The sequence below is a fragment of the Peromyscus eremicus genome, chromosome 5 (assembly GCF_949786415.1).
Source record: "Peromyscus eremicus chromosome 5, PerEre_H2_v1, whole genome shotgun sequence".
Classification (NCBI taxonomy): Eukaryota; Metazoa; Chordata; class Mammalia; order Rodentia; family Cricetidae; genus Peromyscus; species Peromyscus eremicus.
Genome location: NC_081420.1, coordinates 125,642,589 through 125,655,547, shown reverse-complemented (window position 1 = coordinate 125,655,547; position 12,959 = coordinate 125,642,589). Strand labels below are relative to the sequence as shown.

Below are 12,959 nucleotides of genomic sequence, written 5' to 3'. Positions count from 1 at the left end.
TCTCGGCTACAGCCATGGGACAAAAGGGCGGATACATTGGCGGATAGGGGCGGGCACTGGTAAACCTGGCCTCATAACAGCGTAAACCTGGCCACATAACAGAGTCGCGGGAACTCCTGCCAAAAACGGGCAAATAAGAGTTACTTTATCTCCAAGCTTTCTGCTAAAGCTCTAAACCCTTCTCCTTCCCCACTTTTGCGTCTCCACGTGCAACCTTTTTTGTCTGACCTCCGCCGGCGGTGGGCGGGCTCAAATGGGCGGGCTTAGGCGGCTTCTAACTCGCCCTAACTCACCTTAACTCCACCCACTCATTCTCAAACTGCCTTGAGAAGCACAGACAGGTCTGGAAGCGGCTAAGATCCATACAAATAAGTTTACAGTAGTCAGGATGGCTCAGCCAAAAATATTCAGCTTATAGCCTCAGACAAGTCTTCCGGAAAGTATCGGTTTATAGTCTGCCTCCTGGCAGATCTTCCAAAAGCTGTCCTTAAGCCATCGATCAGCAGGGGAAAAAAAAAAAAAAAAAAAAAAAAAAAATTCAGGACATAGAGTAAAATCCGTCTCTTGTTCCCCAGACCTCCCCGACTAAAACTTAAACATCTGGAGAGCAAGGCTCCTGACCCCACAGGCAAAAGAGTTATCTGTGGCATTTAAGGTGTGCCAGGGAAGAGATAAAGTCCGAAAACAAAATTGCCAAGTGCTGGCACTCACTGACTCCCAAAAGCTGTTGGGTCCCTGTTTTAAGTGAGGAAAAGGCCACAGGCTAGCGAATGCCCTGCCAGGCCATTGACAGCCTTGTTCAAAATGCCACCTAGAAAGACAAAGAGTCAGCTGACTGCCCCCAGGCACCAAGATGCATGAGAACATCAAGCTAAGACCTCCAGCAGACCTAGGCTTGGCTACAGACATGGCAGGGAACCCAGAACGCGGCAGGGAAGCGATCCAATTCTTTCCTTCTGGACACCAGAGTCACTGACTCAGTCCTGGGAGTTTTGGGATGCCACCTCTCCTTTATTGTCGGGTACAGAGGACAGCCTTACCACCTCACCAGATTTAATTACACTTTCAAAGTTACTTAATGAAAAAAGATTTCCACCTAAAATAAGAGCTCATTGTCTCACTCCAGATCCACTGCCTGTGTTTCTCATGTGCATACAGACAGGGCCCTGATCTTTGCCTTGTCCCTAATTCCAAAGGAGGAAAAAAAAAAAATTCTCATGCACCACAAGCTTTTCTCTTCCCAGTTCCCTGTTCTAACTCACTGTTCAGCTAATGTTACAAGACCACCACAGAACCGGAGTCCAGAGATCATCAAATAAGACTGTAACAGCTAAAAGGTATTTACACCCCCAGACCCAAAAGCGTCTGGGCGCTACAAAGACTTTAATGTAAACATCTATTACTATGAGATGCTTTTAACAATTGATCACCTGTCTCCTAGATGCTGAACCAGTAAAAGAAACAGGTGCTTTAAAATAATCTGTCTCTTATAAAGCTTAACATGTTTCAAAATCCATAGGGACAGGCCGGATCTACCTCAGATAAATGTCAACATAAAATAATAATGATTCTTTTATCTCTCTAAGTTTTTTTTCTGTGTCACCAGCATCTTGTCAAACAGAAAGTTCCCAGCCACAGCCAAGAGGGATACATGTCTCCAGAGCAAACGGATGACAGACAGCATCCCACAATGCCTGTCGACCTCGGAAGACTCCCCTTCTCCATTCCCCCCAGAGCCAACCAACGTCCAAAAGTCAGCTGGAAGCAGTTTTTGAGAGGAACAACGCCCCTAGTCCCATCTACCTGCTTTTTTTTATAATAAGGGAAAGTCTGGGATGTTAGGATTTGGTCCTTATTTACGTCCTTTAATTACGTCATCAGCCTTCGCCGGCTTCCTTCCCAGCCTAAAAAAGCGGTTGAGCCCTCTGTGGGCTCTCTCTCTGTCCCCTCTCCTTTGCGCTCCTTCCCCCCGTCGGTCCCCCTCTCTCCCTCTTCCCCCATGTGTCTCTCTCTCTCTCTCTCTCTCTCTCTCTCTGTCTTTCTGTCTCCCCCCCCCCCAATAAAGCTCTAAAAAGGTAACCATGGCTATGATTCTTTTAATCAGCACGCTCCTCCGCCGGCATGGCCGCTGCGGGCGGTGACCAACCACGAGGGGCAGCACCGCTGGCATAACCAATAATTCTGACTTGCCTGAGTGGCTGACAAATCCAACCACTTTGCCCTTCTACACGCCACTCCCTTCTCCTTACTATGTAAACCTGGCTGGCCTCAACTCAGAGATCAGCCTGCTTCTACCTCCTGAGTACTGGGATAATGAATGCAATTTTAAAATAATTTTTAAAAAGAAGTTGATGAAACAACAATCTCTAGAGAAACCAAAACCAGCACCTTGACCTCCAGCCACCTAGCCAACAAACAATTCCTGTGTCAGTCTGTGGCATTTGTTATAGCAGCTCAAGGCTAATACACTGCTGGATGGATGGATGGATGGATGGATGGATGGATGGATGAACAGACAGATGGATGAACAAAGGAACAAATAAACAACAGTGTCAGGGTAATACCTTCGGGATAAGGAGGAAGATGGTAAGAGGCTGGGTGCCGTGGGAGCATCTAGAGTCCCAGCTACTCAAGGGGATGAGGCAGGCAGACATTGTAGCCTAGGAGAGAAAGATGAGTCTAGATGACACATAGCCAGCCGCTCTCTGAATGATAATAATGGTGTTGATCATATAAGTAACAAAGGAAATTCCAAGAAGTAATCTGGCAGCAGCATCCTGTGGACTGTGCAAAGGATGAGTTTTACTGCAAGAGACTGCAGAGCAGGTGGAGAGCCGTTTCTGATTTTCTTGACCAGTCCTTCTGTGGCCCAGGATGCTCTCTAACTCCCGGCCCCAGTAAACAATCTTTCCACCTCAGCCTCTAGAGTAGCTTAGAATACACATGGTGCCAACCACCCCACCACCCCACCTCGATTGGTTTTGTTTGAGACAAAGTCTTACTGTGTAGCCCAGGCCAGCCTCCCGGGTGACAGGATCACAGGTGTGCACCACCAAGCCCAAAACAGCCAGGGCAAGGCAAAGAAAAGCTGGCAGATGACACAGAGGGGACTGACTGTACCGGTTCAGGCCAGTGGGTCAGGGTTGGGGAGGAAGACCAGTGGCATGAACAATAAGAGCAGGAACCAGACTGAGAACTTCACTTAAAGGCTGATAGGGCCAGGTGGTGGTGGCATACACCTTTAATCCCAGGAAGGCAGAGACAGGTGGATCTCTGAATTTGAGGTCAGCCTGGTCTACAAAGCAAGTTGCAGGACAGCCAGAGCTACACAGAAAAACCCTGTATCAAAAAAACGAAAAAAGCAAAAACAAACCAAAAGGCTGTTATGATGGTACCTGAGGCAGTTAGATATGGAGGCTCCTGAAGGAGAGGGATGGAGGCCTTGGAGATGGGTGCCCGAGCAGCTGGGATGCAGGTCTGGGGATGAACATGGTAAGAGGTACAACACACAAGAGTGATGTCAGGCTTGACGGCAAAGTCAGCCTGGGCTTCGAGAGACTCAAAACCCCATTAAAATAAAATGTTTAAAAATGGAGTTGGGAGCCAGCGGTGGTGGCGCACACCTTTAATCCCAGCACTCGGGAGGCAGAGCCAGGCGGATCTCTGTGAGTTCAAGGCCAGCCAGAGTGAGTTCCAGGAAAGGCGCAAAGCTACACAGAGAAACCTTGTCTCGAGAAAAAAAAAAAAAAGTGGAGTTGGGGAAGTTATTAAAAAGACAGTCTGGAGTTCAGGAGAGAGCCGAGCCAGGGTACACCCAGCCTGCAAAGGGTGGCAGAGGCAAGGAGGGAGGTCTGCTGGGGACAGTCCACAGATATCTAGCAAGTCAGAGTCCCACATCCTTCAGGCCTGCAGCCAAGCTGCCTAGTGCCCCAGGAGATCCAAGAAACATGTGACACCAAAGCAGCCACTGGGCCTCCTGGGGAACGGACCCCCTGTCTCAGCAGCTGCTGCTGTTGTTGCTGGTGACATTTCACTGGATCCTGGCTTCAAAGTCTCTGCAGGGACTGGAAAGGGGTGGGGGTTGGGGGATTGAAGTGTTGAGGCCAGTATTGAGAAGGGAGCCAGAGTGGGGTAGCTGAGGCTGGAGCAGGCATCCAAGCGTGTTCAGGAGTCTTCAGCTGAGGTATCTGAACGTGCGGGAACCAGGAATAGCCAGGGACCCAGAAGGAGTTGCAGAAGCCTGGAAGCTCAGGCTTGCACAGCCCTGCTCACCTTTTTTCCCAGATGTCCAGCAAGGTGGCCATTGGCAGTGACATTGGACAGGCCCGCCGGGCGGTAGAGCAACTGCGGATGGAGGCAGGCATCAACCGCATACAGGTGAGGGTCGGGACAGCCTTGGGGTGGGCACAGCTGGGCAAGGGGGTAGATGGACACCCAGAGGTGGCTGACTTGGTTGGTCTGCAGGTGTCCAAGGCAGCCACAGATTTGCTACAGTTCTGCACAGAGCAGGCCAAAAGCGACCCTTTCCTTGTGGGCATCCCAGCTGCCACCAACCCTTTCAAGGAAAAGAAGCCCTGTGCTATCCTATGAACCCATGATAATGCTACTGCCCCGTGACCCTGGATACCACAGGAAGAAGGGCCTCAATAAACATGATTGCTCCTGTGTTATAACTTGTGTGTGCTGAAGCGGGAGGCTGAGGGGTACCACAGCTTTTGGGGATCAGTGCACACCTGTCAGGCTTCCGTCTATGCCCATTTCCACAGTCATAGCCGCACACATCTGCGCACCTAGAGCCCTACGTGAAGAGACTTGCACTATGGCCCCCTGCCACAAGCCTACAGGGTGGTTGGGGCAGGTGTCTACTCCCTCCATATAGACCTACACTGGGAATTTGAGTCAGAGTCTACATGCCACATAGCCCACAAGCACCTCACTAAGTTACATCAGACTAAGTGTCCATGGTCCTTGAGTGCACACTGTGCAGCAGGCACCCCAGCCCTAGCATGCTACCCTTCCCACTCAGTCACATGTACAACCCCAAAAAGGCACAGACATGCGGTCACAGAAAGCTCACACTCCAGTTACCAACATTTGCACAGTAGGTCGTTTATTTCTCTTTCACTCTCCTGTGGGAGAGAGGCACCCAAATCCTGACAAAACAGGGATCATCCGGGCGTGGGGGTACACCTGTTATCCCAACACTTGGAGATTTAGGCAGGAGGATCAGGCTTCAAGACCTGCCTCAAAAACATAGTGGGTATGAGGCCAGTCTGGGTTACATGAGACCCTGTCTCAAGGAACAAAACAAAACAATCCAGGGGTGGAAGGTAGGGAATAGGCCCCTGGGTGGCTAAAACTAGAATGTCACCTCCACAGGCACGGGTGTGGGCCCAGCCCTAGGTCTTCCTGTGCCCCAGGCCTGTGGAGCAGGGCAGAAGCAGCACCAATAGCAGGAAGGTCCTCCAGAGCTGAGGCTTAGGTACAGCCTCAGCAGGCAGTATATACCAATACCCATCCACAGCCATGTCCAGCTGTTTAGGCCAGCAGCTTCCAGACCTCCAGTGACAGTCCACCGGAGGCAGCCACCACCACGTTACCCTCAGCGCAGATCTGCGGAGCAGTGACAAGGGATTTAGGGGATGGTGGGGGCTCTTGGTAGGCCAACAGGCTGTATGGGGCAGGACCTTACCCCATTCAACACATTGTGGTGGCTTCTGGTACAGATGGTCCTGGGTGGGTCTGTGGGCACGTGAACCTGAGAAGGGTAACGGGCAGAGGTCAGGATACGTGACCTGGCCAGTTGTGTGTGTGTGTGTGTGTGTGTGTGTGTGTGCCAGTGTTCTCACCCGAATGGTCTTGTCAGTAGATGTTGTGTACAGAGTCCCCAGCGAGTATTTGATCCCTGTGACCTGAGACTGGTGACCCACATCAAAGGACTAAGGGAGAAAGGATGGGTGACACTCAGGGAGAGTTCTCCCATGGTTAGCCCTCCACCCCCACGGAGTCACAGGGGAGGCACAGACAGGGGTCCTAGCAGACCCGGACGAGCTGGAAGCAACCATCTCGGTTAGCGAAGACGTGCAGCAGGCCCTGGTTGTCACCCGCCCAGAGCTGGGGCTCCTGGTAGGACATGCAGAGCAGATAGGAGTCCAGCTGTGGGAAGGACAAGGCACAGAGCAGCTCAGAAATGGCAAGCCGCATTGCAATCCCCCTCAGAGCCACTGGGAAGGGCAACCTACCTGCAGCCGCTGCAAGACGCTGTTGGCTCGGCGGTCAAACACCACCAGACTGTGGTCCTCACTGCCTGAGATGATGTGCCTATCATCTGCCAACACCGCTAGCACAGCGCTCGAGTGCAGCCTCCAGCTCTTCACCAGGGCCAAGCCAGCTGGAGTAGGATGATGGGCCAGGGGAAAAGGAGGATATCAGAGCCCTTCAGAGACTCAGGCCCACCTGAGGATCTGGGCCACCATCTCACCTGGAAAAACCTTCCACCTGCTCAGCTTCGCACCTGATCACTCCCCTCCCCTCAGCAGCCACCTGAATCGGGACCCACAGGCTTTTGTCCTTTCCTGGCCCCTGCCTCCATGCCACTGTCCCTTCCGACCCCATCAGTCCCTCCCAACACAGAGCCAAGCACTTCATTCCACCCAAGCCTAAGTCCATCTCAGGATCTCTTCAGTTTAGTGGAGTACGATGACTCAGTCATGGCTGGGGTGGGGATATAGCTCAGCAGCTAAGCAATAGCCTAGCAAGCACAAGGCCTTGGCTTCCATCCCAGGATGGGGGCAGGGGAGATTAATCATCAGTCAGGCCTCATGGTGCAGCCCTGTAATCCCAACTACTCAGGAACCTAGAAGCTGAGATAGGAGGATTAATATATTAGGTGGAGGCCAGCCTGAGCTATAGAGTGAGTTTGAGGCTAGTCTGGGCAAAGCAGTGAGATTCTATCTCAAGATGAACATAGTTCAGGGACAAAGCACTTGTCTAGCATGAAGGAGGCACTAGGTTCAGTCTCTGCAATGAGAACAGTGTATCACAGTGCAGTCAGATTTCTGTCACCCACCAATGTTCTTTGTTCGAATGACTCAGTGTTTGTTTTTTTCATTTTTGAGATTCCTTTTTTATCTTACATGTATACGGGTGTTTTGCCTACATGTGTCTGTCTGTGCATGGCATGCATACACGCCCAATGGAGGCCAGAAGAAGGCAATTAATCCTCTTAAACTGGAGTTTCAGGTGGTTGTGAGCAGTCATGTGGGTGCCTCCCAACCCAGCCCAGGTCCTCTGGAGGGACAGCCAGTGCTCTTAATTGCTGAGCCATCTCTCCAGCCCCTGCCCCCCACCCCAACCCCAGAGTTCTTTTCTGTTGTTGTTTTGTATTTCTTTTGTTTTGTTTTTGAGCCAGGGTCTCACTGTGTAGCCCTAGTTGGCCTGGAACTTACTATGTAGACCATGCTGGTCTTGAACTCACAGATATCTGCTTGCCTTGTAAGCACTACAATTAAAAGCTCACCTCTCGGATCATAGATGGTCACTTTCTTGTCATAGGTACCAGTCACCAGGATGTCAGGTTGGTAGGAGAGGCACAGCACTGCCGCCTTGCCCCTGGGGATACACGGCACACAAGGCTGGGGTGATGGCTTGGGCAGGGCCCTACCCACCCAGGCCCCCTGCCCGGGCCCCCTCACACTTGATCTCGCCAAACTGCTGTCCATCAGCTGCCATGTCCCACAGCTTCACAGTGCTGTCCCAAGAGCCGGAGCACACATGGTGGTCCTGTGCTGCTAGCGACCACACCCAGCCCTGTGGGAGCAGACACAAAAGACAACACACTTTAAGAGCTGTACAACAGCTCATGGCTTTCTCCTCCCCAAAGCCCAAGAAGAAGGCTGGACCTTCCTGCTTTTGCAGAGAAGGATCCAAGAGATGAACAGATTCACTCAAAGCCAAACAGCATTTCCCCCCTCATGCCCACTTCCACAAACACTTCAGTAATGAACATAATTCCCACTCTATGTAAACATCCTTCCCACAGACAACAAAAACAAAGGGTCAGAAGGAGGAGAAAACAACTAACGAACTCAACAAATCCCAGTGTGGGAGGTCAGGGTTCGGGTCTGCAAGCCTGTCAGAACCTGGGGACAAGAACACACATCCCCAGTGGTGTCTAGAGAGACCTCTCTCTCTCTCTCTCTCTCTCTCTCTCTCTCTCTCTCTCTCTCTCTCTCTCTCTCTCTCTCTCTCTCTCTCTCTCTCTTGTGCTAAGATAGAATCCAGAGCCTCAACACATTCTAGGCAAGTGCTGTATCACTGAGCTACACTCTAGCAGTTTTCAATAGCTTGTTTTTGTTCTTCTGCTCTTGAAAGAGTCTGACTACAGTCCAGGCTGGCCCAGAGCTCATTATGTAGCTCAGGTTTATTACAAGATATCCATGGAGTTTGCTTACAGGCTAAAGGAATACACAGGCTAGCTTCAAACTCAGAACAATCCTCTGCCTTTAGCTTCCTGACAGTGTTGATATTACAGGCATGAGCCATCACGGTCTAAGTCAAGGCCTTCAGAGGCCCACATTAATGGAGGTTTGAGGCCTCAAACAACTGGATTAACAATGCAGCCTCAGGGCTAGAAAGATGGCTCAACATTTCTGAGCTTTCAGAGGACCCAGGTTTGATTTCCAGCACCCACATGGCAGCTCACAACCACCTATAACTCTAGTTCCAAGGGACCCAATGCCCTCTCCTGGCCTCCATGGGCACCAGATGTACACTTGATGCACAGACTTACCTGCAGCTAAAACACCCACACACATAAATTTTTAATTAAAAAAAGAAAAGTGCAGCTTCTACTCCAGAACCTAACTAATCAAATGCCTTCCCTTTTCTATTTACAAAAATAGGGGAAAAAAGAAAAACAACCCAACCCAGTTCCTACCTTATCAGTTACTATGTATAGTGAGCTGGCATCTGGCCAACACATTCCCTGCCAAACCCTTTGAGAAGGGTACAGTAATATATGCTGTTTGATAAATGATGCAACTTGGGTACAGAGAGGTTGACTGTTCCCCCACCCAAGAACACATAGCCAGGACATTTGAACTCAGCCCTCAATCTGTTGGTCATGGGCACAGATCACCTTAAGGATGGGTAGAACTGTCATTTATCAGCCACTTCTCATGAAAGGATAGTCATACTGAAGGCTAGCTGATCCCCAATGGTGGCTTTATAACTGTTCTGCACTGGGCCTCTTGAGGTATACCTGACAACTTATTGAGCACCTATTGTGCACCAAAGACTGAATTTATGGCATATGCATATTAATACTTAACCCAGCTTCATCTTACCACCCACTGGACAGGGAAAACTGAACTCACCAAAAGTTACACCACCAGCAGGCATAGAGTCAAGTCTATGCAACTTGCCATCAAAACCCAACCCGAGCTACAGCGCCCTCCCAGCCTCTTTAATGCCCCCAGGATTGCTCACCTTGTGTGTGCTGTTGCCCTGGGTACCCAAGGCCTTCACCAGAACTCGGCTAGGCTCCTTTCCTAGATGTCGTAGGTTCCACAGGTTGACATTGCGATCTCGGGAACCTGACAGACACAGTGCCCCACCCTGGCAGGAGAGCATGGAGATGTTGAGGTTCCCCACCCTTCACCTCGCCTGGCCTCCCACCTAAGCCCCCTCACCTGCAGCAGCAACACTGCATCAATGGAAGCAAAGTGACCATCAGCCAGGCAGAAGTACTCAGTTCGCTGTCCATCCTCTGCCCAGCGGGCCAGATGCTGCTCCAGCTCGATGCAGGCGGCTGGCCAGTCAAAGTCCTCCTCTGTGGGGCACCATGAGCAGGATAGTCAGTGGGCATCAGCTGAGAGAGTCCAGCCCTGGCTGCCAGGGAGCCCAACCTTCACCAGACCTGCATAGAATGCCACCTGGATGCTATCCCCCACCCTAGGCAGGCACAGACTCTGGCCTTGCCTCAGACTATCTGACCACCCATCTCCCATGGAGGACTAGGAATACTTACCCAACTCTAAGAAACCTAAACTACACTTTCCAACCTTTATCCCACGACCAACCACAGGTGACAAGAGCCTCACCCTCAGTCCTCTTCAGGGCCTCAAGACTAAACCAACCCTTCTGGCCTTAGCCACCTAACCCAGACTCAGGCACACAGTTCTTTTTTTTTTTTTTTTTTTTTTCTAGACAGGGTTTCTCTGTGTAGTTTTGGTGCCTGTCCTGGATCTTACGCTGTAGACCAGGATGGCCTCAAACTCACAGAGATCTGCCTGGCTCTGCCTCCCGAGTGCTGGGATTAAAACTGTGCGCCACCACAGCCCAGCCGGGACACAGTTCTTAAACTTCTAACTATACACCAGGAAGCCACATCAAGACACAGAAGCCAAGGAGTGGAAAGTATGGCTTGGCAGTTGAGAACTTACCTAGGAAGCACAGGGCCCTGGGTATTCCTAATAGTTCCCCCTCCCTCCCAAGACAGATTCTAAACCCCAGGTCACCTATTCAATGGCTTGGATGAAGTTCAAGCACCAGCTTTTATCAAAGCTGTTTGGAAATCTGACTGGGGGTTGGAGGTCAACTCCCTAATCCGGAAGTCTGCACAATCAAACTCTTCCAGGTCAGAGGAATCAACCATTCAGCTTGCCATGTCTGTCTCAAGAGCCTAAGGACCCAGTAACATCAGGATCAACACTATCTCAAAGTTTGTGTTGAGGGTGTAACACGTGGTAAATAAAGCATTTGCCTAGCATACCCAAAGCTCTGAGTTCCATACATATAACCCTTTAAAAAAAGTTTAAGAAAGACAAAAACTCAAAATCATCAATTTCAAGTTTTCTTTTCCTCCACAAACCAATGAACTCAGGGGCAGAAGGAATAACACAACAGCTTTGCAAAGCTGACAGGCTAGCCCAGCACTTCTAAGGCCAAAGAAGGAGAATCGGGAACCTGTCTCAAAATAAAAAATAAAAAAGATGACAGGCTACACTCAGGTATCAACTTTTACTGGTATCAACGATCCCAACTTCTAAATCCCGACACTAGTTCAGGTTTGGGAATCTAGAGATTCAGAACCTCTGCTTCACCTATCCTGGGGGCTTTGTTAAGCCAGTTGCTGCTTGTGTCTCAGGCTGTATCCAGAGCCTGAGGATTCTTTGGACCCATTTTCACTCCAAGTACAATCCAAAAAGTCCTAGAGTTATCCCCATCAGGGCTAGGGCCTTAGTGCTAACAAAGCCCAAAACGGGGAATCTTTAAATTCTAAGTTTAGAGAGCCCAGGTTCAGAGCTCTGCCTGAGGAAGCCAAGACTTGTGGCAGATTAAAGATTAGGCAAGATCCGAAATTTCCTCCGCCTCCAGTCAGAGCTGGGACAGCCTTGAAGCCTGCACCAGAAGCTGTGCGCACCCTCAGACCAGGTACCTCTTTCTCCCATCCCAAGCCTGACCTGGGCAGGAGTTCCTGTTCCCCGGGGTGTGCGTACCTTCCACCACTGGGTAGGGTGCGCGTACGCGGCGCTGAGCGCGTAGCCTCCAGGTGACATGATCACGCACAAGGTCGTGCAGTGCTTGGCACACGCACGGCAGGACATGGAGCACGACCCGCGCATCCAGGTAGGCGCAGATCTCCAGCAGCAGCTCCGGGGGAAGGCTCAGCAGGCCCGGCAGGCGCACGGCTGGGACTCGAGAGGCAGCCTTTCGCTCAGGCGCGCCCAGGGAGGCGGGGAGCGTGGACTGCAGCGACGAACGCCGCGGGGTCAGGCTAGGTTTGGGTGGGGTAAGCACACGGGCTACGTAGGCCTCGGCCTGAGCGTCAGCGTCCGGGTCTGGCTCAGGGTCCGACTCATCGTCACAAGAGCGAGGATCCCCACACCGCCCTGAGGGGAGCTCCATGGCGACAGGGTGGGTGCGGCTGTCCCAGATTTGGCTACCACTGGGCCGCGTCCTGTTTCCTAGGCAGCGCGAGGTCATTTCCGGCGCTTTTTAGGTGACGTCAGAAACCACTGCAAGCGGGATACTAGCACGGAAACGGAAAGTCTAAATCGCAAGTGGGTCACTTCTTTTGGTTGTGCGACTGTCATCTCAAAGGAAGTCTTTTGTTGTTTTTAAGGATTTATTTTTACTTTTATGTGTTTGGGATCCCTTAAAGCTAGAGATACAGGGCGGCAACCGCCTGGTGTGGGTGCCGGAAACGCACCTTAGGTCTTCTGCAAGACCAAGTGCTTTTTCAGACATGGTCTCACCTTGTAACCCAGGATTGCCTCGAATTCAGTGATCCGTCTGCCTCTGATTCCCGAGTGCCACAGTTAAAGGCATGCACCACACCTTGCCGAAAGTGCTCTTAACCACTGGACCATCTACCACTCCAGCCCAGCCCCGGAGTTTATGCTTTGTATGCATTCGGAAGCCTGAGGTCGAAAGAGGAAGGGTGTCTTCTTCAACCTACATCTTAGTTTTTTGTTGTCGTGAATTTTATTGTGAGGTGTGTGCTTCTACATGCCACAGCATACATGTACTGGCCAGAGACCAACTCTGTGGAGTCAGTTCTCCTGCACCTTTAGGTGGGTCCTAGCGTGAATCAAACTTAGGTCACTAGGCAGCAAATGCCTTTACGTGCTGAGTCAATTCTCTTGCCCCCGTCATTTATCTTGAAACAGGTCTGTCACTGGTACCCATTTCAGCTAGGCTGGTTCAAAGAGTGAGCTTTAGGAATTCATCCATTTCTGCTCCTCAGCCCTGGAGTTAGATATGCTCTCCTGTCCCCAACATTTATGTGGGTGTTGGGAATCCTAACTTAGGTTTTCAACCGTGCCCAGCAAGCACTTCATCAATTAAGCTTCAAGAGATTAACTTTATTTTTGGGTTGATTGAAAATGGCCCAGGAACTCTGGCTCAGGTTGCCCCAAATAACATTAGATCAGACACAGATGTGAGCAATAAAT

The 12,959-nt window shown here is 50.8% G+C and overlaps 2 protein-coding genes across 3 annotated transcripts; one reads left to right on the top strand and one right to left on the bottom strand.

Moving 5' to 3' along the window:
- The first annotated feature begins 4,284 nt into the window (after positions 1-4,284).
- Gng14 (G protein subunit gamma 14) lies at positions 4,285-4,590 on the top strand. Its single transcript, XM_059264471.1, has 2 exons — positions 4,285-4,377; positions 4,465-4,590. Exons 1-2 carry the CDS (start codon positions 4,285-4,287, stop codon positions 4,588-4,590), a joined length of 219 nt encoding a protein of 72 aa, XP_059120454.1.
- A 503-nt stretch (positions 4,591-5,093) lies between these two features.
- Fbxw9 (F-box and WD repeat domain containing 9) lies at positions 5,094-12,002 on the bottom strand. 2 transcript variants are annotated; one of them, XM_059264444.1, is made up of 10 exons: positions 11,502-11,999; positions 9,693-9,832; positions 9,490-9,618; positions 7,697-7,809; positions 7,520-7,611; positions 6,243-6,391; positions 6,043-6,156; positions 5,850-5,939; positions 5,693-5,758; positions 5,094-5,613 (listed from the first exon to the last, which is right to left on the bottom strand). In XM_059264444.1, exons 1-10 carry the CDS (start codon positions 11,986-11,988, stop codon positions 5,539-5,541), a joined length of 1,455 nt encoding a protein of 484 aa, XP_059120427.1. In that variant the 5' UTR covers positions 11,989-11,999; the 3' UTR covers positions 5,094-5,538. The 2 variants fall into 2 exon arrangements, with proteins under 2 accessions (XP_059120427.1, XP_059120428.1); XM_059264445.1 differs by lacking the exon at positions 5,850-5,939 and having other exon boundaries at positions 11,502-12,002.
- Between the last annotated feature and the right edge of the window lie 957 nt (positions 12,003-12,959).